The sequence below is a fragment of the Cyanistes caeruleus genome, chromosome 37 (genome assembly GCF_971803275.1).
Source record: "Cyanistes caeruleus chromosome 37, bCyaCae1.hap1.1, whole genome shotgun sequence".
NCBI classification, from domain to species: Eukaryota; Metazoa; Chordata; class Aves; order Passeriformes; family Paridae; genus Cyanistes; species Cyanistes caeruleus.
Genome location: NC_141738.1, coordinates 341,643 through 365,559, shown reverse-complemented (window position 1 = coordinate 365,559; position 23,917 = coordinate 341,643). Strand labels below are relative to the sequence as shown.

The window sequence follows — 23,917 nt, the reverse complement described above, 5'->3', positions numbered from 1 at the left end:
CCAGGAGCCCACGCCCACTTGGAGTTCCCGCCCGGTTCCCTCCCCGCGCTCCTTCCGCTGTTCCCGCGCCCTCCTTGCCCTGCGCGGCTCCGGAGCTGGGTCCGCCCGGTCCTCATCCGTCCCGGCCGTGCTGCGGGGCAGGGGAGCCCAGGTCCTGCCCGAGGGGCTCTCCCGGCACCGCGCGGAGCGGGCAACAGCGCGGCGGATTTCGGGGTACGGGCGGCGGCCCGCCGGCGGCCACGGGGCGAGTGCGGGAACACGTGGCGATGGCCCGGTCCCGGCGGGAATGGCCGGTCCCGGCGGGAATGACCCGGTTCCGGCGGGAATGGCCCGGTCCCGGCGGGAATGGCCCGGTCCCGGCGGGAATGGCCGGTGCCGGCGGGGATGTCCCGGTTCCGGCGGGAATGGCCCGGTGCCGGCGGGAATGGCCCGGTTCCGGCGGGGATGGCCCGGTGCCGGCGGGAATGGCCCGGTCCCGGCGGGGATGGCCCGGTTCCGGCGGGAATGGCCCGGTGCCGGCGGGAATGGCCCGGTTCCGGCAGGGAATAGCCCGGTCCCGGCGGGAATGGCCCGGTGCCGGCGGGAATGGCCGGTCCCGGCGGGAATGGCCCGGTCCCGGCGGGGATGGCCCGGTGCCGGCGGGAATGGGCCGGTCCCGGCGGGGATGGCCCGGTGCCGGCGGGAATGGCCCGGTTCTGGCGGGAATGGCCCGGTCCCGGCGGGGATGGCCCGGTGCCGGCGGGGATGGCCCGGTCCCGGCGGGGATGGCCCGGTCCCGGCGGGAATGGCCCGGTCCCGGCGGGAATGGCCCGGTCCCGGCGGGGATGGCCCGGTCCCGGCGGGGATGGCCCGGTCCCGGCGGGGAATGAAGCGCGGGAGCCCCGGCGTGGGGAGGGGGCGAGAGCAGAGCTGGGGGAGCTGCGGCAGCCTGGAGGGGCGGTGGGGCCTGGAGATGAGTGGGGTCCGGGTCGGGCGAAGCTCGGAGCGCTGTCGGGGAGGGGAAGGCGTGAGTGTCTGGAGTGGGGGATGCTGAAGAAGGGAGCCCGGGAGCCCCGGGAGCCGAGGCAGAATCGGGGGAGGATGAGCCCTGGCAGCCCCGACACCCCCTGAGCATGGCTGAGCAGGAGCCGGGGGAGGGGGCGTCCCCAGGAGCCACGGGACCCCCAAAGGAAGGGCTCTGGAACGGGGGGAAGTGCTGGGAGAGTTTCTTTGGCCTCCTGCTTTACGTTTGGGGATTTTTCTGGGCACCAGAGCCGCGGTGACCTCTGGAGATGGATTTGGGCAGTGGGACCTTCAAAGCCAAGGCACTCACACCTTGTTTTTCCCCCAAACCAGGATTTCCCATTCCCAAACCTTGGCCAGATGGAGGAGGAGAAGGCTGCGAGGAAGAGGAAGATGCCCCAGGACAGCCAGGCAGGTGAGGAGGAAGTCAGTGCCCCTTTCCCTCTCTCTCCTGCTCCATCTCCCAGCCCAGCCTGGCCCCCGGCTGCAGGACAACCCCGCTGCCGACGCCGTCCTGCCGGGGACGCACTGGGGGGATCTCCTTCCCCTTCCCTCTGGCACGGAGGCAAATCCCATCCTCTCCTTGTCCTTCCTCCCCCAGACAAGGAGCTGAGGATGGAGACCAGGGAGGACAAAACCCCGGGTCAGAACCTGGTGGAAGAGGCCGTTTTGAGCAGCTCCACGGCACAGGAATCCAACGGGGAGGAAAAGCCGCGGAGATCCCTCAGGAGGAGGTGCTCCAAACCCAGCCCAGGGTGCTCTGAGGAGGAAAGACCCACCCTGAGCCGGGAAGGTGGCCAGAGATGTGGCCAGAGCTCTGAGCTGGTGGTCCATGAGAAGCTCCAGGATGGGGAGAAGCCCCACCAGTGCTTGGAGTGTGGGAGGAGTTTCTTCACAAGGTCCCGCCTGCTCCGCCACCAGATGATCCACACGGGGGAACGGCCCTATGAGTGTGGGGAGTGTGGGAAAGGCTTCAGAGACACCTCGGATCTGCTCCGCCACCAGACCGTCCACACCGGGGAGCGTCCCTATGAATGTGGGGAGTGTGGGAAGGGCTTCAGCACCAGCACCCAGCTGAGCGTGCACCAGAGGATCCACACCGGGGCACGGCCCTACGAATGTGGGGAATGTGGGAAGAGCTTCAGCGCCAAGTTCAATTTGATCCGCCACCAGAAGACCCACACCGGGGAACGGCCGTACGAGTGTGAGGAATGTGGGATGAGATTCACCGCCGGCTCCAGTTTGATCCGCCACTGGATGATCCACAGTGGGATACGACCCTATGTGTGTAGGGAATGTGGGAAGCGCTTCCGTGACCGCACTTGCCTGGTCATCCACCAGACAATTCACACCAGGGAATGTTCCTACACGTGTTCAGAATGTGGGAAGAGCTTCAGCCAGCGCTCCAACCTGATCATCCACCAGAGGGTCCACACCGGGGAGAAGCCCTACACGTGCTCAGAGTGTGGGAAAAGCTTTGCCCAGAGCTCCAACCTTCTCGGCCACCAGACGATCCACGCTGTGGAGAGGCCCTATGAGTGTCCTGAGTGTGGGAAGAGGTTTAAGAGACGCTCCACTCTCCTCATGCATCAGCAGATCCACACAGGAACAAGGCCCTTTCGCTGCCCCGACTGTGGGAAGGGCTTCCATAAGAATTCCACCCTCCTGACCCACCAGCGGACCCACAGCATGGAGGGACCCTAACAGTGTCCCCAGTGTGGGCAGAGCTTCTCCCAGAGCTCTACCGTGAGCCAACAGCAAGGGAAGGCCCGGTAAGGGAAGCCCTGCGCGTGCCCCGCGTGCGGGAAGAGCTTCGTGCGCTGCCCCAGCTCCATCCTGCTCTGGATGATCCCCAGCGAGCCTCGCTGGGCAGGGACTCGGTGATCCGTGCTCCTGGTGATCCGTGCTGGGAAGACACCTGGCTGGTGGTGTCCACATCTCCCTGGCTCCCTGTGCTCACCTGAATGCAACAGGAGCTCAAGGGAGCACGGCCATGGACAGTGACACGGGGAGCCACGGACATGGGTGGGGAAATGAATGGGGACATGGTGGGGACATGGACATGGGTGGGGACATCAAGGGACACAGACATGGATGGGGACATGGAGAGCCATGAATGGGGTCAGGGAATTGGGTGGGAACATGGGGAGCCAGGAATGGGGACATGGTGGGGACATGGGTTGAACTTCCAGGGGATGTGGGGGATGATGGGTTTGTGTGCACATCGGCCCAGTGCTGCTAATAAACACTTTCTAACCCTAAAACGTTTAGAGAGTTTGTCTGTCCCAGCTGGATATTGATACTGGATCATATCCATATTTTGGTAAATCAGCTGAACTTCTCTGGGGGCCTCTGAAGCTGCAGCAGGGACAGATGTCCCCAAGGAGCTTGTGCTGGTGACATCAGGGGTCTTGAGCAGGCTGCAGGCAGCCCTGGATGTCCCCATGGAGCCCCTGGGACTGCTGGTGAGCTCAGTGTTCTTCTGAGCATACTGGGATGTGACAATGGCACCTGTGTGACCATCTGTGACACCTCTTCTTCAGCCTGGCGGGCTCTGGGATGTGACAATGGCACCTGTGTGACCATCTGTGACACCTCTTCTTCAGCCTGGCGGGCTCTGGGATGTGACAATGGCACCTGTGTGACCATCTGTGACACCTCTTCTTCAGCCTGGCGGGCTCTGGGATGTGACAATGGCACCTGTGTGACCATCTGTGACACCTCTTCTTCAGCCTGGCGGGCTCTGGGATGTGACAATGGCACGTGTGTGACCATCTGTGACACCTCTTCTTCAGCCTGGAGAGCTCTGGGATGTGACAATGGCACCTGTGTGACCATCTGTGACACCTCTTCTTCAGCCTGGCGGGCTCTGGGATGTGACAATGGCACCTGTGTGACCATCTATGACACCTCTTCTTCAGCCTGGCGGGCTCTGGGATGTGACAATGGCACCTGTGTGACCATCTGTGACACCTCTTCTTCAGCCTGGCGGGCTCTGGGATGTGACAATGGCACCTGTGTGACCCTCTATGACACCTCTTCTTCAGCCTGGCGGGCTCTGGGATGTGACAATGGCACCTGTGTGACCATCTGTGACACCTCTTCTTCAGCCTGGCGGGCTCTGGGATGTGACAATGGCACCTGTGTGACCATCTGTGACACCTCTTCTTCAGCCTGGAGAGCTCTGGGATGTGACAATGGCACCTGTGTGGCCATCTGTGACACCTCTTCTTCAGCCTGGAGAGCTCTGGGATGTGACAATGGCACCTGTGTGACCATCTGTGACACCTCTTCTTCAGCCTGGCGGGCTCTGGGATGTGACAATGGCACCTGTGTGACCATCTGTGACACCTCTTCTTCAGCCTGGAGAGCTCTGGGATGTGACAATGGCACCTGTGTGACCATCTGTGACACCTCTTCTTCAGCCTGGAGAGCTCTGGGATGTGACAATGGCACCTGTGTGACCATCTGTGACACCTCTTCTTCAGCCTGGAGAGCTCTGGGATGTGACAATGGCACCTGTGTGGCCATCTGTGACACCTCTTCTTCAGCCTGGAGAGCTCTGGGATGTGACAATGGCACCTGTGTGACCATCTGTGACACCTCTTCTTCAGCCTGGCGGGCTCTGGGATGTGACAATGGCACCTGTGTGACCATCTGTGACACCTCTTCTTCAGCCTGGAGAGCTCTGGGATGTGACAATGGCACCTGTGTGACCATCTGTGACACCTCTTCTTCAGCCTGGCGGGCTCTGGGATGTGACAATGGCACCTGTGTGACCATCTGTGACACCTCTTCTTCAGCCTGGCGGGCTCTGGGATGTGACAATGGCACCTGTGTGACCATCTGTGACACCTCTTCTTCAGCCTGGAGAGCTCTGGGATGTGACAATGGCACCTGTGTGACCATCTGTGACACCTCTTCTTCAGCCTGGCGGGCTCTGGGATGTCACTGTGGAGCCCCTGTGAGGTCCTGTGACATCACAGCTGCTCAGTGCCCTGGAGACAGCCCTGGTGTCCCAAGTGTAATCCCGTGAGCTCGGTGTGCTTTGGCAGCTGGGAGAGCCCTGGTGTGGACCTGATTTTTCTGAGTCTCAGAGAGCTCCAGCCTGTCAGTGGCTGATCTTTTCCCAAGGGAAAGTCTCTTGAGAACATCTCTCTTTCACAGACAATTTTTGTAAATAATTTCATTTTCTCTCAAGGGCTATTTTTTAGAGAAATTTCATTTTCTCTCAACAGTTCTGTACAGCTGTGGTTAGTGTGTTTTTCTCTTGCCCCACCAATGGGACAGAGGGGTGGTGTTCCCTTCACCAATCACGTTAAACCTGTATGGTGAGACCCTAAAAAAAGCTGAAAAGTTTGGAAAATGAAGGTTTTTCCTGAGCATCTCGTTCTGGCTGCAGTGATTGAATCCACACTTCTATTTGGTGTCCAACAGTGACACCATGGAGCGTCCCCATGGAGCCTCCGGGGTTGGCCATGACCTCGGTGCTCTTGAGGAGCGCAGAGAGCGCTGGGAGATCTTTCTGGAAGGCCGGGGAGTGCCAGAGCCAAAGAGACCCCTCTGTTGTCCCCGTGGGTGCCCGTGAGCTCACAAGTCTTTGGAGGATGAGGAGCCCTGGGATTTTAAATGTTTTAAATGCATATTGTGATGTTGGCTTTTCGCCAGTGTTGAGATGAATGGCGTGTGCGTAATTTTAGAGTGGCTTTTGCTGTGTGAATGTGTATTGGAGTGAAAAAACGCTCGCTCGCGGTGAGAGACTTCTCCTGGGTCAAGCTGTTATGGTATAAGCAATTTATTGTAAGGGTAAAAAGAGGGGAGACCCGTGTCTGCCACCAGCCTCGGCGTCTACGTGGTCAGGGGCAGGAGGGAGAGCCTGCAGAGCAGGAGAGGTGAGGTTGGAAAAGGGGAGGGAGGGAGTCAGAACAACAGAGGGAAAGAGGGAAAAACCAGAGGGAGAGAGCAGGGAAGATGAGAGGGGTTGGAGCAGGGAGAGGGGGCTGAGAATTAAGAGTGGGGGAGAGGGGCGAAGGGGTAAGAGGTGAGGGAGAGGGGTTCAGAGGTAAGAGAGAAAAGCTAAGAGAGGTAAGAGGTAAGAGAGCGAAGTTGTTACAATCCAATATATCCTTTCCTATCGTGAATATTCTAATTCCCAGTAACCAATCACCATGAGACACACCCACTAAAGAATTTACATCCAGCCTATGCACTTCCCTATATTAACATACAGTGTTACATTTTAGATTCTACAAACCTTTACAAGTTCTTTCCTCGCTTCTTGACCTTTGGATTCTCTATCAGCAGCAGGACATTGTTTTATCAGCAGGGATTCTCCTCTAGCTGGCTAGGCTATTGTTCTTTGCTTAACCAGTACTCTGTATCCTAGGACTCAAAGCAGGCTTTCATTTCTACTTCGATCCTAGCCTTCATATTTTCACAATCTTCTGCCAAACAATCACATTCATAAGGTTTCCCTGTTTCAACCCTCCCCAACAAATGTGGGTTTTTTTTCTTTTTCTCTTGCCACTAGCAAGAGTTTAGGAGGTGGGTATGGTGTGTTCTAACTGCCTGAACAGGCAGGAAAACCCCCAGTGAGGGGATGATGGGGACTGGCTGCTACCAACACTCAGCACCTGTGAGAAAACGAGACAAAGCCCAAATCAAAGGATGATGGGAAATTAATTAAAACCGCAGAGCCAAGAAACGCACGTGCTCCGTAAAGGCGGACCCAAGGAGTGGCCATGCAAATGAGTTCCTGGGAAAATTTGAATATGCATGAATCCGTGTGGCAGGAGTGGTGTATATATACGGTATATGATGGTGTTCCCAGGACACCAGGGGTGCTCTTGGCAGAGAGCCAAGCACCCCTGGTATCACTAAAGGATACAAAATTATTCACAGGAACACTCTCAGTGTCAGAACAGAAAAATCCGTGCCTTTATTCTCTGATTCCAGTATTTATAGATTCTCAGCAATGACCAGGGATTGGGTAATTAAGTCACCACCTTCCCAATCACACTGGGCATGCGAAACGTCCACCAAAAGGCGTTCCTTAGAAGGAACGTGATGAACAACTTCTGTCTGTAGAACTTTCATGGGAAAGTAACTGAAACAGTGAAAACATTATCAGAAGGTTTAATTTTCAGGGTCACATCCTTCGTTTTAACCCTTTGCTTTATTGTCTTTGTCTCCTATTGTCTTTTTGTTTTTATTAAACCTTTTAAAATTTATCAGAATGGTGAACTTCGTTTTTCACAGGTGGCCTGGGATCAGGTGTGATCTGGTGAGAGGAGAGGAGAGGAGAGGAGAGGAGAGGAGAGGAGAGGAGAGGAGAGGAGAGGAGAGGAGAGGAGAGGAGAGGAGAGGAGAGGAGAGGAGAGGAGAGGAGAGGAGAGGAGAGGAGAGGAGAGGAGAGGAGAGGAGAGGAGAGGAGAGGAGAGGAGAGGAGAGGAGAGGAGAGGAGAGGAGAGGAGAGGAGAGGAGAGGAGAGGAGAGGAGAGGAGAGGAGAGGAGAGGAGAGGAGAGGAGAGGAGAGGAGAGGAGAGGAGAGGAGAGGAGAGGAGAGGAGAGGAGAGGAGAGGGAGGGGAGGGAGAGGGGAGGGAGAGGGGAGGGAGAGGAGAGGAGAGCTTGTTCCCAGGCTCTGTGGGAATCCTTGCAGGGAAGGGAACTCGTTGGTTCTTTGCCAATAAACCACATGTCAGCCACGGGAGATGGGGAAGATGTCCAGATGCTGAGCAAGAAACTCTGCCGAAATCGTGAGATTCAGGTTCGTGAGAGCCTGGAACAGTGATATTCATGCACACCTCCACCCCAAAGTTATCCACCCCCAAGGTACAACCACCCCTCACTGGGCGTGAGCTCTGTGTTCTTTTAGACCGCATCTTTAAAAGTGAAGGGAGAGAATTTTACAGCCATCAGTAACAAAGATATGTCTGACTCAAGTTAGCCAACCAAACACAAAGAAATAGTGTACAACTAAAATCAAGAATGAGAGAAAAGTTAGGGAAGGCTCCATGGTAACTGCAGGGATCAGTCAAGGGGCTGAACCTGTCTTGTCCCTGCAAGGATTCCTGTTGGGTAAGAATTGTGCTTTTTGCACACTGATTGTTTTATGGGGGATTAGAGCCTGTCTCTGCATTCTTCTGAGTGCAATTTTACAGTCAGTTAAGCCAGTTTAGGAAACAAAAGACAAGATGGAGAATTTAGGGTGTTGTCTCTTCTTCCTTCTTCACCTTCTTCCTTCTTCATCTTCTTCCTTCTTCATCTTCTTCCTTCTTCATCTTCTTCCTTCTTCATCTTCTTCCCCTCGAAGTTTTTGGGTAGCGGGAAGCGATGGGATAAAAATTGCCACAGTGCAGCACGCAGGTGTTGGGTCATTGGGTCCCTAAGAAAAATAATTTACTTGGCATTTGTTAATTGGGTATATAATATATAAAACATATATAACATATAAACATATATATATAACATATATAACATATATAACATATAAAAGACATTGACAAAGATCTTTGTTGGCCATTTTGCACCTTTCTGTCTTAGAGCACGTAGCTCCTTGTATCTTGTATATATATATATATATATATATATATATTTGTATATATTTGTATATATTTGTATATATATATATATATATATATATATATTTGTAATGTAATGTAGATAAGAGGAGAATAAACCACCAAGTCCAAACAAGAGAGAACTGCCTCTCTCTCACCAATCTCAGTCCGAGGGGGAAAAAGAACCCAACCACCAGTGTCCCATCAGGACACCTCCCCTCTTCCCGTGGCAGTCACAACGGCCCCTTGGTTCTAAGCTGTTTCTTCGTGTCACGGTGTGTTGGGGAGGGTGAAACAGCGAAACTTTATGAATGTAATTGTTTGGCAGAAGATTGTGAAAATATGAAGGCTAGAATCGAAGTAGAAATGAAAGCCTGCTTTGAGTCCTAGGATACAGAGTACTGGTTAAGCAAATAACAATAGCCTAGCCAGCTAGAGGAGAATCCCTGCTGATAAAACAATGTCCTTCTGCTGATAGAAAGTCCAAAGCTCAAGAAGCAGAATCGCGGTGTCACGATGGGACCTTGGTTCCGTGAACTCCAGCAATGGTCTCCGCAGTGTCACCACGGTCCCCATGAGGCCCTGCTGAATCACAGCAGCCCCTTTCTTCCACAAGGGTCACAGCGAGTCCTTGGTTCCATGGGGGGGTGGTTTGGAGCTCTTGCACCCTCAGCAGCTGGAGGGACACCGCGCCGGACCAGCCAGGCCTCTCAGCTTGGTTCTGCTCCTCAGCAGGTGAGCAGGAGCTCAACAGCCAGCTCACCTGGGCAGTGGTGTCCTCTCCTCCAGGGACTCCAGGGACACACAGGGACACACAGCACCTCTCAGCTTGGTTCTGCTCCTCAGCAGGTGAGCAGGAGCTCAACAGCCAGCTCACCTGGGCAGTGGTGTCCTCTCCTCCAGGGACACACAGCACCACCTTCAGCTGGGAGCCCCCAGCTTCTTCCCCGTGCCGGGAGCCTCCGCTGCACCCCGAGGCCAGGGCTGCCTCCTGACAAGGAGACACCAGAAAATCTCCTGATCCCCTGCCCTCTCCTGGGTCTCAGCAGGAAATCTTGGACCAGAAGCAGGCAACCCCTCAAATTCCCATTTCTTGTCTCACGCACAGCTCTGGCCTCAGGCAGGGAAACTGCGCAGCAGCTCGCAAGAGCCTCGTTGTGCCGGTGAAAAAAATCGAATCCCATCTTTTCCTGGAAATATTCTTTATGACAAAATAGTGGCTGGCAGCTGGTGAGGAGCAGGACAGCTCCTGGCTGGTCCCTGCACAGCTCTCCACGTCGTCCTGCTGGCGCTGTTGGTCTTGGGCCGGCTGCAGCGGGCACACCTGAGAGAGGCACAGAGCCCAGCTCAGGTGAGCCCACGCTTCAGGAGCGCTGTGTCCTTGCAGAAGGGCAAGGAAGAGGATCCCAGACTGCCCTTGACTGAGCTCAGGGCACTGACCCCTTCTCCTCCTGCCTCAAGAGGAGGGCTGCTGCTCACCCAGGGCATTGAAGAACTTTTCTACTTGAGCTCCTTGGACGCCCGGCGCACAGAGAGGAAACTCTCCCTCTCCTGATGCCTACAGCGTCCCTTCCGGCTCCTCCGCCGATGCTCCACCTGCACACGGGGTGGGAGAGAGGGTCACACGCAGCAAAAGGACCTCTGGATGTCAAGGCAGGGGGATCCAGAGACCCTGAGTTGCACCAGAGAGCACTGGGGGTGTAAAGCACTCGCTGTGGGCTCCGGAGGAGAGTCGAGCATGTCTGGGGACACTGGGGCAGTGAGGGGGGCACCAGAGTGAAGGAGCCTTTGTGAGGGCCATGGGGTGCCGAGAGAGAGAGAGAAAACACAAGTGTGTGCCCACAGTGGGGAGAGGGAAGGTGTCTCCCTGAAAATTAAACCTTCTGATAATGTTTTCATAGTTTTAGTTACTTTCCCATGAAAGTTCTACAGACAGAAGTTGTTCATCACATTCCTTCTAAGGAACGCCTTTTGATGGACATTTCGCATGCCCAGTGTGATTGGGAAGGTGGTGACTTAATTACCCAATCCCTGGTCATTGCTGAGAATCTATAAATACTGGAGTCAGAGAATAAAAGCGCTGTTTTTTCTGTTCTGATGCTGAGAGGTGTTTGTGTGAATCATTTCCTGCTCTCTAGCGACAGGAAGGAAACAAGCAGAGCTCCCCAAAGTGCTGCCTGGGGAAATGAGGCTTTGCACGGGCAGCGAAATCCCATTTTACCTGCCCAAGATTCCTGCTGGGCTCAGCCTTGAGCTCCCTCCTCCCCGTCTTCTCTTCTGATGGTGCAATCAGACCCAGCACGCATTCCAGGCCCTTCTTGGCGTGCAGTGACAGCCACTTCCCTTCCTCTCCAGCAGCCTGGTGGGCATCCAGAGAGACGATTCCATTCTTTTAAAGCATCACAACAGCCATTCTTTTAAAGCATCACAACAGCTGTCCCTCAGATCCCCCCATCTCTGGAAGCATCCTCCAAGCACCAGTGAGGAGATGATTCCATTCTTTTAAAGTACCACAAAAAATATTCTTTTAAAGCACCACAAAAGCTGTCCCTCAGATCCCCCCATCTCTGGAAGCATCCTCCAATCACCAGAGAGGAGATGATTCCATTCTTTTAAAGCATCACAAAAGCCATTCTTTTAAAGTACCACAACAGCTGTCCCTCAGATCCCCCCATCTCTGGAAGCATCCTCCAAGCACCAGAGAGGAGATGATTCCATTCTTTTAAAGCATCACAAAAGCTGTCCCTCAGATCCCCCCATCTCTGGAAGCATCCTCCAAGCACCAGAGAGGAGATGATTCCATTCTTTTAAAGCACCACAAAAGCTGTCCCTCAGATCCCCCCATCTCTGGAAGCATCCTCCAAGCACCAGAGAGGAGATGATTCCATTCTTTTAAAGCACCACAAAAGCTGTCCCTCAGAACCCCCCATCTCTGGAAGCATCCTCCAAGCACCAGAGAGGAGATGAATCCATTCTTTTAAAGTACCACAAAAGCCATTCTTTTAAAGCATCACAACAGCTGTCCCTCAGATCCCCCCATCTCTGGAAGCATCCTCCAAGCACCAGAGAGGAGATGATTCCATTCTTTTAAAGCACCACAAAAGCTGTCCCTCAGATCCCCCCATCTCTGGAAGCATCCTCCAAGCACCAGTGCAGCTGATGTTCAACCCTTGGTACAAAACTCTGCTCGCTTTAGCCCATCACTGTTGTAGCTGATAGCTTGAGATGCATCTTTTCCCCTCTTCTGGTTGTGATTTCGCCCCTCCACGCTTCTTTTTCTCCTGTGGTTTACCTGGAGTCAGGTTACCACGGTTACCGAAGTTTTTTCTCCTCAGCTCCAGGCATGGAGTGGAGAAAGGGCCCTGCTGGCATTTCCAGAAGTTTCTTGAAGTTTCAGTAGCCGGGGAAAGCGCAGGGAGAGAGAGAGACCCTTCCCTCCAGAGCGTGAAAACTCGTCACTCTGTTTTTCCAGTCCCAGGGTTCCTCTGAGCTGTGGAAGCTGAGAGAGCATTCCTGCCTTCCCTTTCTTTCCCTCCTGCGTTTCCAGGAGAAACGTTTCCCCCCTCTCTCCCCCTCTGTGGAGGATGCTCCTACACCTTTGTGGGCATTTGAAGAAGTTATTTATTTGTCTGTTATTTCCTTGTCTTAGTGAATGTAACCTTGATTTGTAGAAAGTTTGTGAAATGTACTAGCTGAGAAAAATAATTGTTTCTCTCTCTGATGTTCCCTCCCTCCGAAAAACCCCTGTTAAAATAAACCCCCAGACCCCAAATCCTTGGTCTCTCGTCCTTAGGATTCCCCTTCACAGAAAGGGGATAATAATATCTGTGGATATTATTATATAAATATAATAATAAACTGTGGAATAATAAATAAACTGTGGAATAATAATAGTAATAATAGTAATAGTAGTAATAGTAGTAATAGTAGTAATAGTAATAACGATAACGATAATAATGATAATGATAAAGATAATGATAATGATAATAATGATAATAATAATAATAATAATGATAATATAATAATGATAATATAATAATGATAATAATGATGATAATGATGATAATGATGATAATGATGATGATGATGATAATAATAATAATAATAATAATAATAATAATAATAATAATAATAATAATAATAATAGTAATAATAATAGTAATAATAAACAACTGTGGAATGCAAACCAGGGAGAGATTCCACCCCTGATTTCTTTGCTGGCTTGATAGACCGGGATCCCTGAAGAAAACCAGTGAACCCCACAAACATCTGCTGGCTCGAATATGAGGAGAAACCTCATCGCTGAGCTAAACCAGGCCGCTCTGGGGGTTTGGGTGACACCACTCACATCAGCTGCGCTCTTTTCGACACCACCTGTGGCCTCCCCTTGTCCAGGCAGGACAGAAACAGCTCCCCACACCCCGATTTTGGGCTGGAACCAGTTTTAACAGCGTGGTGGTTTGGCATTTAGAAAAAACAAGTGGGAAAGGGCAAGCTCCAGAGCTGTGCCAGGAAACCTGAGTTTCCTGAGCCCTGAGAGCTCTGCCCACCCAGGCCATGGGCTGACAGGGATTTGTATTCCCACCTCTTGATGGGAAACAGCATCAGAATCCTTCAGGGACGTTGGAGTGAAGATCAACCCCAGTGCCTACCTGCAGAAAGGAGCAGTCCGTGTCCCTGCTGGCAGCTGTTCTCTGCAGGATTGTTAATTTTTTCCTCAGACTCCCTTTGGACATTTCACTCTTGGCAAGGGCAGCACCCAGGGCTTGAGCCTTCTTCCTCCATTCGAGTTCTCTGTTTTCTCTCTGCTTCAAAGCAGCAGCCATATGCTCCAGCTTTTCCCTCATGGCTTCCCTCTCAGTTTCCCTCCTCATCTGGTTTAGTTCCTTCCTTTGCAAGGAAGTTATGTGCATTAAATTCTTCTTTTCCAGCATTCTCATCTGCTCCCGGTACAGCCTGATTTCCCTCTCCCTCTCTGAGAGGTCGGCAGTCACGCGAGTGAGGTTCCCCTGCAGAGCTTGGGCCTCTTCTGCCTCTTTCTGGAGCATCTCCAGTTTCTTTTCCTGTGCTTCCAGTTTTTCCTTTTTCACTTGGAAGATGGATATGATAGTCCGGAGTTCTTGGAGGGAATGATTCCTGTCCATGGCTGCAATTGCTTGGCTTTCAGAGGCTGTGACTGGTTCTTCCAGGAGCTTGATCTGACGCTCAAGTTCTTCGCTGTTTGCCTGCAGACTGTCCCATTCATGCTCCAAAAGAGGGAGAAAAAAAGAGTCAGTGATTCCATCTCGGTTTGCTTTTCGTAGCAGATCTCAGCACCTGCCGCGGCTCCAGGCACGGGCTGCCCCTCTCTCCCTGCCTCTCGGGGTGCTGCAGATCCTCCCCAGCTCCCTCAGCCTGTCCCAGGCTCCTTTCTGCCCTTCCCTGGCCTCCTGGAGCCCTGCTCAGGTGTTCCTCCGGGGAGGAACGGAGCTCCAGGGGCGGGCACCGACAGCTACAGCTTCCAGAAAGCTCCAGCAGGGAGGAAAAGCAGCAGCCTCAGGCCTGGCTGGTTTTGACACGGCTGTGACACATTTTCCTCTTTACTCGGAGGAATGCAGTTAGGAAAGTCAAACTGGGGGAAGGTTAAGTTAAACCGCTCCTCAGATATGGCAAAATGCCCCAAATCCACAAAAAAACCGCCCTTTGTGGTGTCTGCCACTCTCACCAGCACATCCTTCCTTTCCTTCTCCACGTGCTCCAGTTTCCTCTGCAAAGATTCCAACTCCTGCTGGAGAGCCACAGCCTCTTCCCTTCTGGCAGCGGCCTCTTCCCTCAGGGCAGCTTCTAGAGAGTTCCTGCCTTCTGCCCTGCGCGTCGCTGCGGCAGGGGAGGGGAAGGGGAAAAGCAAAGCAACACTGATTTCCATCCTGCATCTCTGCCTGGCTGAGCCTGTCAGGCCCTGAACCCACCGGGGCTTCCAAAACTGACAGAAATGAGGGAAAATGGGCAGAAAAAAATAAAAAATAAAAATAACAATACTAACAATACTAAGAAGAAGAAGAGGAGGAGGAGGAGGAGGAGGAGGAGGAGAAGGAGAAGGAGAAGGAGAAGGAGAAGGAGAAGGAGAAGGAGAAGGAGAAGGAGAAGGAGAAGGAGAAGGAGAAGGAGAAGGAGAAGGAGAAGGAGAAGGAGAAGGAGAAGGAGAAGGAGAAGGAGAAGGAGAAGGAGAAGGAGAAGGAGAAGGAGAAGGAGAGGGAGAGGGAGAAGGAGAGGGAGAGGGAGAAGGAGAAGGAGAAGGAGAAGGAGAAGGAGAAGGAGAAGGAGAAGGAGAAGGAGAAGGAGAAGGAGAAGGAGAAGGAGAAGGAGAAGGAGAAGGAGAAGGAGAAGGAGAAGGAGAAGGAGAAGGAGAAGGAGAAGGAGAAGGAGAAGGAGAAGGAGAAGGAGAAGGAGAAGGAGAAGGAGGAGGAGAAGAAGGAGGAGAAGAAGGAGAAGAAGGGCAAGGTTCAGAGTAATATGAAAGTGTGTTTGTTTTTAGGCCTGTGCAGGGTGGGCAGTCAAAAGGAGAAAGGGGAAGCCTGCCCAGCCCTGCTCCAGAGAGACCAAGAGCCTGGAGGCTCTGGATGGCCTGGAGTTTGGAGGAATCAAGCTGAGACATCCAGCTCCTTGGCAGAGACACGGCACCTGAAAGGCACCACCTGTGCAGGTGATCGCTCCTAGCACAGCCAGGTGCGCCGCCAGCCACGGGATCTGCCTCCACAACAAAGCTTTCACTATGGATGAGTCTCCTGCTGGTAGTTTTTCTTCTCTCCCACCTCTGGGCACTGCGGTTTTGCTCTGCGTGGCGTCAGAGATCCCTGCGGATCAGGGATCCCTGCAGAAGACAGGACGGGGTGGGAGAGGAGAAGCTGTACCTTCCTGGCTGTCAGCCAGCTGCTTTTGCAGCTCCTGGTTGCGGGCACTGAAACAGTCCCTCTGAGCCTGTGTCGTGCTCAGCTGCAGCTTCAAGACCCGAATCTTCTTCCTGGCTTTGTTCTGGAAGGGGTGAGAGGAGCAGAATCACCACTGCTGGCACAAAGGGCTGCAAACACAAATAGCCCAGGTGGGAGAGGGCAGCTGGACAGAACTGGGAGATGTGACTGTGATCCTCCTTCCTCCCCCTCTACAAGGACTGTCACCCACCCTGGCACTCTGCTCAGCAGCAGGACGGGATTTCGGGGTGCTCTGGGCACACGTTACCAGATCTTTCTGGGAACACTCCAGCTGCTGCCACAGGTCCTGCAGGGCTGCTGCCGCTCCGTCCACCGCCAGCTCTGTGGGGACATCCCCGGCCTGAGAAGCAGTCAGGCTCACGACATGGCCCTTTTCTGAAAAGAGAAGACATTCTGGTTCAGGATTTAATTCCAGGCTCTCCAAAGGCCTCTTTCTACAGAAGGTGGCAGCACCTTTGTCACTGTCCTAGAAGCCCCCCGTGCAGCAGGACCTGTTATCTTGGATTGTAATGCAAGATGTCACTAAAATTCTGTGTTCTATCACCAGCTGTTAAAACCTGCTGGGGCAGTGTTCTTTATCTCTCCCACCTCATAACTGAGGAATATTTTATGTTAATGGGATAGTTGTTAAAACCACTTGGGGCAGTGTTCTTTATCTCTTCCATGATCCATCCCTCAAAATTGAGGGATATTTTATGTTAATGGGATAATTGTTAAAACTTGCTGGGGCAGTTTTCTTCATCTCTTCCACCTCAAAACTGGGGGATATTTTATGTTAATGGGATAGCTGTTAAAACCTGCTGGGGCAGTTTTCTTTATCTCTTCCACCTCAAAACTGGGGGATATTTTCTGTTAATGGGATAGTCGTTAAAACCTGCTGGGGAAGTTTTCTTTATCTCTCCCACCACCCATCCTCCCTCCGGGGGAATCTTCTGGTGATGGGCCATTGAGTCTCACTGCAGGACGGATAAAATGACATCATCCCATTGTGAGATGCTCCACCCAGGGGGCGGAGCCAAGCATTCCTGCATGGATAAAATCAGAGATTCAGAACACCACAGGCAGTCTTTCTCCACTGGATTCCCAGAGGAGAGCCCAGACCCATCTACAGCACCGGAACTTCAGAGGTAAGCTACAATCTTCTACAGGATCATTGCTTCAACAGAACCACAGCTGTCACTCCAGGAGGACTGCAGCCACCATCTAATCAGACTGTTACCAACACCCTGACCAACAGGGTGTCAGGCTGTATTCCGACTCTGTCAGATTTGGTTTTTGTTGGTTTTCTTTTTTGTTCCACTGCATTTTTATTTTGATTTTCCTAGTAAAGAACTGTTATTCCTGTTCCCGTATCTTTGCCTGAGAGCTCTGTGATTACAATATTTTAATAACTGTGAGGAGGAGGAGGGAGTGGTTTGCATTTTCTGCGTTTCAAGAGAGGTTTCTTTTCAAACCAAGACACCCGTGTGTCACAGGTTCATTGGGTCACCACCGACACCCCAAGGACGGCGGCACAGGCCCCGTGGCTTGTCAGGACTTTTCCCTTCTGGCTCTGGCCATTTCTCACCGTGCACACACAGATTGTGACTGCAGGGGTGTGGAGGCTTCCCCAGGCTGGAGTCAGCCTAAACGGGAAGGCTGAGCATCCCGGGATGACCCCAAACCGCCGCGCCCGCTCTCCCACGCGAGCTCCACACGCGCTAACCCAGCCGGCCGCGCTTGCCTGGGCTCCACGCGGCCGCGCTGCTGCTGTCCCTGATGGCGCGGTGGACAGCCAGGAGCAGTTTGTCCAGCTGGCTCTGAGCCTGGCAGTGGGCACCGCTGGCCTGTTGGCACTGCGTGGCCAAGGCCTCTGCTCTGTCCTCGGAGCTACGGAGCCTCGAGCGCAGCTCTGAGACCTCAGCCTCCAGCGCCTGCACCGAGTCCCTCAAGCGCCGCTCGCCCGCTCGGGACTCCTGCAGCTCCTGCAGCAGCTTCTCCTCCCGAGCTGCCTGGGCTGCATCCTTGTCCTGCATGGCTTCCTGCAGGGAGCGGATCTGGAAGGGGGAAGCACAGCCTCAGGGGCAGGAGGAACAAAGGAGAAACGGCTTCAAAACGCACACTGGGCACAGCGGGGGCACAGCCAAGCGTTCCGATGGAGACAGAACAAAGAAAAGGAGGTGATGGGTGTCCCTGGTGGGGCACCGGAGGAGCTGGCTGTGCTGGGAGAGCCCTCCCCAGCCTGCCATAACCACAGCAGAGCCCCCACACTGCTCAGTGCCCGGCCCCGGCACTCCCTGGGATAACACTGGGATGGAGGAGCTCCAGAGGAGTCTGTCCTGCTTCTCCTGAGAGTTCCTGCTGGGACCCAGCAGGAGAGAACAGGGCAGAACCTCATCAGGAGACACCAGAGCCAGCCTTGGCCTCGGGGTGCAGCAGCAGCTGGGAGAGGGGAGCAGCTGGGGCCTCCAGGTGAGGCTGAAGGTGATGCTGTGTGTCCCTGGAGGACACCAGCGCACAGGTTACCTGGCTGTTGAGCTCCTGCAGTTCTCTTACGCGGTCTGAGAGGAGCTGCTCACTCCGCTGAAGGGCAGAACGAAGCTGAGATGTTTGTTTGCTCCAGGCCAGGCTGTTTCCTTCCAGGCTTCTGAGGCTCAGTTTCTTCTCTTCCAGAGCTACAGCTGGGCTGGGGAACAAGGCACGAGATGGTCCTGAGAGGCATTTGTATCCCTGGGGTTCCTCAGAGAGGAATCTGGCTCAGATCAGAAGTGCTGGGTTTGGGATGTTCTGCCAAGCAAAGGGATCAGGATGCCAGGCTGATCCAGCTCCCAGAGGGTTCCAGTCACCGGACCCAAGGTGGAGCTGATGGATGTTCTTGTCTCCTGTTCTCTAAACTAGCTTTTTCACCCAGTGATTTAAAAAACTTTCTAATCTACACACGCTTTAGCTTTTTCTATCCAACTTCAACGTTTGTTTTCACGCATCACCATGAAAACATGCTCATGAATTTCATATTATATGAAATCCAGTGTTTTTCTGGATCTTAGAACTAAGTATCAGAAACAAGGGCACACACTCTGTATTCCAGACTCCAACAGATGTGTCCAGCTCCTTGCACTGCAGCTTGGGCAGGCTCAGACACCGCCCATAACAACAGAACAGCGCTCAGAGGGACAGGGATACCCCAAAAAGCTTTGTCTTCAGCAAAATTGTAACTGCAGGCTCAAAAGAGATGAGGCACAACATCCAGAGGATGGAACATGCCTGCATGGACAGTTCAGAACTCTGCCACCTCGGAAATGCTGGCAGATGCAAAGACCAGAAAGAGGGAATCCATTCATCACAGGGTCCCGCAGGCTCTCATTTACCTCTCTAGGGCCTCACTCCCCTCTCGCTGAGCTTTGTGGACAACCAGTTCCTGTGACTCTCTGGGGGCTGTTGTCAACTCTCCCACCTAAAGCCAAACAGAACAAAGCAGTCAGAGGCTACAGCCTGTCTATGTCAGCAGATACTGTGAGGAAAGGCAAAGGACCTCTTTCCATTCCTTCCCATTCCTTCCCATTCCTTCCCATTCCTTTCCATTCCATTCCTTCCCATTCCTTCCATTCCTTTCCATTCCTTTCCATTCCTTTCCATTCCATTCCTTTCCATTCCTTTCCATTCCTTTCCTTTCATTCCTTTATTTTCCTTTCCTTTCCTTTCCTTTCCTTTCCTTTCCTTTCCTTTCCTTTCCTTTCCTTTCCTTTCCTTTCCTTTCCTTTCCTTTCCTTTCCTTTCCTTTCCTTTCCTTTCCTTTCCTTTCCTTTCCTTTCCTTTCCTTTCCTTTCCTTTCCTTTCCTTTCCTTTCCTTTCCTTTCCTTTCCTTTCCTTTCCTTTCCTTTCCTTTCCTTTCCTTTCCTTTCCTTTCCTTTCCTTTCCTTTCCTTTCCTTTCCTTTCCTTTCCTTTCCTTTCCTTTCCTTTCCTTTCCTTTCCTTTCCTTTCCTTTCCTTTCCTTTCCTTTCCTTTCCTTTCCTTTCCTTTCCTTTCCTTTCCTTTCCTTTCCTTTCCTTTCCTTTCCTTTCCTTTCCTTTCCTTTCCTTTCCTTTCCTTTCCTTTCCTTTCCTTTCCTTTCCTTTCCTTTCCTTTCCTTTCCTTTCCTTTCCTTTCCTTTCCTTTCCTTTCCATTCCTTTCTTTTCCATTCCTTCCCATTCCTTCCCATTCCTTCCCATTCCTTTCCATTCCATTCCTTTCCATTCCATTCCATTCCATTCCATTCCATTCCATTCCATTCCATTCCATTCCATTCCATTCCTTTCCTTTCCATTCCTTCCCATTCCTTTCCATTCCTTTCCTTTCCATTCCTTTCCATTCCATTCCTTCCCATTCCTTTCCATTCCTTCCCATTCCTTTCCATTCCATTCCTTTCCATTCTTTTCTTTTCCATTCCTTTCCATTCCTTTCCATTCCTTTCCATTCCTTTCCATTCCTTTCCATTCCTTTCCATTCCTTCCCATTCCTTCCCATTCCTTCCCATTCCATTCCTTTCCATTCCTTTCTTTTCCATTCCTTTCCATTCCTTTCCATTCCTTTCCATTTCCAAACTTTCCACTTGTCCCTGTGCTGAAAGGAGCGGTTTCACGGTGGATATGCACATCTTGTTCTGAGCTCTCGTTGGGTCACCAAGGGCGCGTGGAGAAGCACCTCAGAAGCGAGGCTAGCAGCAAGAGGCCAGCAGAAATCCACGCTGATGGTTGCTGGTGAAGAACCCAGCTGTCCAGGGCAGCAGCTGAGATCCAGCAGAGCCCTGGGTGTCCTTCAGAGCAGCTTCCATGGATCCCCCACGGCACCAGGGATCACCCCCTGTGCCGTGGAAAGGCAAGAAGGGCACAGAGCACCTGCTGGGTGGCGGCGGTGCCGCTGCTGTTCCACTCACCTGCTCTTGCAGAGCCTCCCTCTGCTCAGGGAGGACATTGATGTCCTCTTTGATTCCAACTAGCAGGGAATTGTTTGAGTCCTTCCTGGCATAAAGCCCTTCTCTCAGGGCCTGCAGAGACGGGCAGGGAAAGAGCACAAATGACCAGGAACGAGCAGGAAAGGTGGCTGCAGAGAGCTGGGAAAAGCAGCAAGCAGAGAGACAGCTCCCCTGAAGGCACAAGCTGTGCTGAGGGGGTGGAATCGAGGGGGAAAATGTAGAATACGGAGCTGGGGAGACCAGCAAGGCAGTGCAGGACCACGAGTGCCAAGGGGAGAAAGAAAGGGCCTCAGCTGGCTGAGCGAAAGGGAAGGCGTCGAGCTGAGCGAGGCCTCAGCAGCTGAGCCCGTGGCCAGTGGGGAGGGCAGGCAGAAGTTCTCACCTGAGTTGCCCTTTGTCTCCTTGCCAGTGCTTCCCAAACCAGCCCAAAGGAATGCTGTGCATCGGTGAATCTCGGGGCTGAGATGATTTTCCCAGAGCTGTCGGTGCAGATACAAGGACTGGCCGTGCTGTCCCTGTTGCCCAAGGGCACCTGAAAGCCCACACCCAGCTGTTAGTCAGGAATTCTCTTCCTATTCCAAAGTACCCCTGAGGCATCTCTTCTGATCCTAACAGAACCAAAACCCAGCCAAGCGTACAAAATCCGCTTCTACACTGAGCGTAGCTCGTGCTTAGTGCGTTTATTCCTGGGGTTACAGTGAAATTAAACAGGGCCCTTTAATTTAAGTGAAATCAAACCAGGTCAGGTTCCTGCTGCCATTCTCCAATCTCCAGACACCTTGTGGGGCTGACAGAGTGTCCTGGGGTGACTTTATGATACTGGTATCCCCAAATCGTCTGGTTTATGTTATATATTAAGTTCTGCACCTTTAGGACTGGCTTTGAGAGCAAGAGAGGGGGAAGAAGAAGCGCGCAGTGTGTTAAGGAAAACATCACTCCCACACACCCCGCTCCTGGACTGTGGTGTCTGCAGCACGGACAGACAGCGGGACAGAGCTTCTCTCTGACTTTTAGTTAGTTTTAGCTAGCTGAGGCAGAGGAGTTCCCTGGACCTTTGTTTTTTTCCAGTTTTCTTGGATCTGTGCAAGCCTGCTCTGGACTGAACACCCAGCCAAACCCCGGGAGCTCACGCCTGTGGCCCACCGGGGCCTGGGCCTCGGCCGAAAGGACTGATAAGGACCTGAGCAAGCCAAGCTACACCACATGAAAAGGACTTTTCTTCCTAGACTTGCCATCCCATCGAATGGCAAGAGGTTTTATTATTTAATATTATTCAATTTCTGTTAAATAAACAGCTTTTTCCACTTCTCTCCAAGGAATTTTTTTTCCTTTCCTCGACCAGTTGGTGGGGAGGGGGCATTTCCCTGGGGAAACCCCCATTTGGAGTTTTCCTCCCTAATTTGCCCTAAACTAGGACACAGAGCAATCTCCTTTGGGGGAACACAGAGACACCACCTCCCCTCTGAGCAGGCAGGAGCCCCACGGCAGGACAGTGAAACAGAGAAATTAAGAATTAGAAAAAATGCTTGACTAAAAGGGGTGTCTGACAAAACCCAGACCCTGACACCCTGATCCACAAGAACGGGAAAAAGAGTCAGACTGCAAGATGAGATAAGGAGCTGGAATACACAAACAAGATGCAAAGACAAAGGCACCACAGGACAAAGGAGATTCCTCGGACCCTAAGCTGGAAGAAATGGATTTGAAGTCCCAAAAAGCGGCCAAAAAGACTAAAAAGGGCATGGAGCTAATTGTAATATGAAGACAGGCGGGGTTAGGAAATGAATATGTATTAGGTGTATCGTGTAAACCTGGTCTATAAAGGATAAAAAGGGAAAATCAAATCAGAAAAGGGTGCATGCTTTTTGGAGGAGATATCCCCATGCACCTCAGCGCTGAATAAATTCATACCTGCTCTTATAACTACTCTGTGAGTTACAGGGTTCCTTTTATTCCACAAATCAGCAGCATCTCCCTTCCAGGCTCCCTGCGCTTGCCTTCCCTAAATCCCATTGCGGAGCGGTCCCGAGCCGGCTCAGCACGGTCACACTCACCTCCGGGGCTCCCGGGGAGCGTCGCTGGTAAGAATGGATTTGGGAAGTGAACTGCAGCCTCATCCTGAGCCCTCGAGGTTCCTGGAGGAGCACAGGGAAGAGCACGCTCGGACTCCCTGAGGGAATCACCCTTCCAAGCCAGGAGCCCCCCTCTGCCTCCCAGGCTTGTCCCCACTGCAGCTGCCACCAGCTCCAGAGCAGCCAGCTGATAATCCCTCGGTATTCCCGAGGGGAACCCAATTTCCCTGTGGGACAGCCCAGGCCCACACAGCCTCCCCTGGGCTGGCCACAGGGCCAGCAGCGGCTTCCTCACCCGCTGCATCTCCATCTGCCCCTTGGCACGAGCAGCGTGGGCCATGGCAAATGCCAATAGCCGCGGGATCTTGGCAGTAGCAAGGTTAAAAGACGATATCCAAGGGCTGTTGGACTTTGCTGGGTCCAGATCCTGATGTCCAAGGGCTGTTGGACTTTACTGAGTCCAAACCCTGATGTTCAAAGGCCGTTGGACTTTGCTGGGTCCAGATCTTGATGTCCAAAGGCTGTTGGATTTTTTGGGTCCAAACCCTGATGTCCAAGGGCCGTTGGACTTTGCTGGGTCCAAACCCTGATGTTCAAAAGCCGTTGGACTTTGCTGGGTCCAGATCTTGATGTCCAAAGGCTGTTGGACTTTGCTGGGTCCAGATCTTGATGTCCAAGGGCCGTTGGACTTTGCTGGGTCCAAACCCTGATGTTCAAAGGCTGTTGGACTTTGCTGGGTCCAGATCTTGATGTCCAAGGGCCGTTGGACTTTGCAGGGTCAATAGCACAATATCAGAGTGCCATTGGCCTTTGCAAAGTCCAAACCCCAAGGCCCAAGAGCCGTCGGCAGCTGCAGGGTCCAAGCCCCAGACATTCCATGGGCCGTTGACCCCAAACATTCCATGGGCCGTTGGCCGTCGCCAGGATCCAAACCCCAAACATTCCAGGGGCTGTTGACCCCAAACATTCCATGGGCCGTTGACCCCAAAAATTCCATGGGCCGTTGACCCCAAACATTCCATGGGCTGTTTGCCGTCGCCAGGATCCAAACCCCAAACATTCCAGGGGCTGTTGGCCATTGCCAGGATCCAAACCCCAACGTTCCATGGGCCGTTGGCCGTCACCCGGATCCAAACCCCAACGTTCCATGGGCCGTTGGCCGTCACCCGGATCCAAACCCCAACGTTCCATGGGCCGTTGGCCGTCACCCGGATCCAAACCCCAACGTTCCATGGGCCGTTGGCCATTGCCAGGATCCAAACCCCAATGTTCCATGGGCCGTTGGCCGTCGCCAGGATCCAAACCCCAACATTCCATGGGCTGTTGACCATCGCCAGGATCCAAACCCCAACATTCCATGGGCCGTTGGCCATTGCCAGGATC

The 23,917-nt window shown here is 53.0% G+C and overlaps 2 protein-coding genes across 6 annotated transcripts; one reads left to right on the top strand and one right to left on the bottom strand.

The window, feature by feature from the left end:
* On the top strand, positions 1 to 3,266 carry LOC111936799 (uncharacterized). Its single transcript, XM_086871835.1, has 3 exons — positions 1 to 213; positions 1,336 to 1,417; positions 1,604 to 3,266. Exons 2-3 carry the CDS (start codon positions 1,363 to 1,365, stop codon positions 2,704 to 2,706), a joined length of 1,158 nt encoding a protein of 385 aa, XP_086727961.1. The 5' UTR covers positions 1 to 213; positions 1,336 to 1,362; the 3' UTR covers positions 2,707 to 3,266.
* Positions 3,267 to 9,747: 6,481 nt separating this feature from the next.
* On the bottom strand, positions 9,748 to 23,450 carry LOC111936801 (uncharacterized). Of its 5 annotated transcripts, none has more exons than XM_086871778.1 (15): positions 23,269 to 23,450; positions 22,830 to 23,227; positions 22,517 to 22,597; positions 20,845 to 20,994; positions 20,424 to 20,534; positions 18,878 to 18,963; positions 18,036 to 18,195; positions 17,254 to 17,566; positions 15,778 to 15,905; positions 15,453 to 15,573; positions 14,267 to 14,418; positions 13,215 to 13,808; positions 10,784 to 10,921; positions 10,042 to 10,158; positions 9,748 to 9,886 (listed from the first exon to the last, which is right to left on the bottom strand). In XM_086871778.1, exons 2-14 carry the CDS (start codon positions 22,872 to 22,874, stop codon positions 10,063 to 10,065), a joined length of 2,175 nt encoding a protein of 724 aa, XP_086727904.1. In that variant the 5' UTR covers positions 22,875 to 23,227; positions 23,269 to 23,450; the 3' UTR covers positions 9,748 to 9,886; positions 10,042 to 10,062. The 5 variants fall into 5 exon arrangements, with proteins under 5 accessions (XP_086727904.1, XP_086727905.1, XP_086727903.1 ...); XM_086871779.1 differs by having other exon boundaries at positions 22,830 to 23,147; positions 23,269 to 23,449; XM_086871777.1 differs by having other exon boundaries at positions 20,424 to 20,600; positions 23,269 to 23,436.
* Between the last annotated feature and the right edge of the window lie 467 nt (positions 23,451 to 23,917).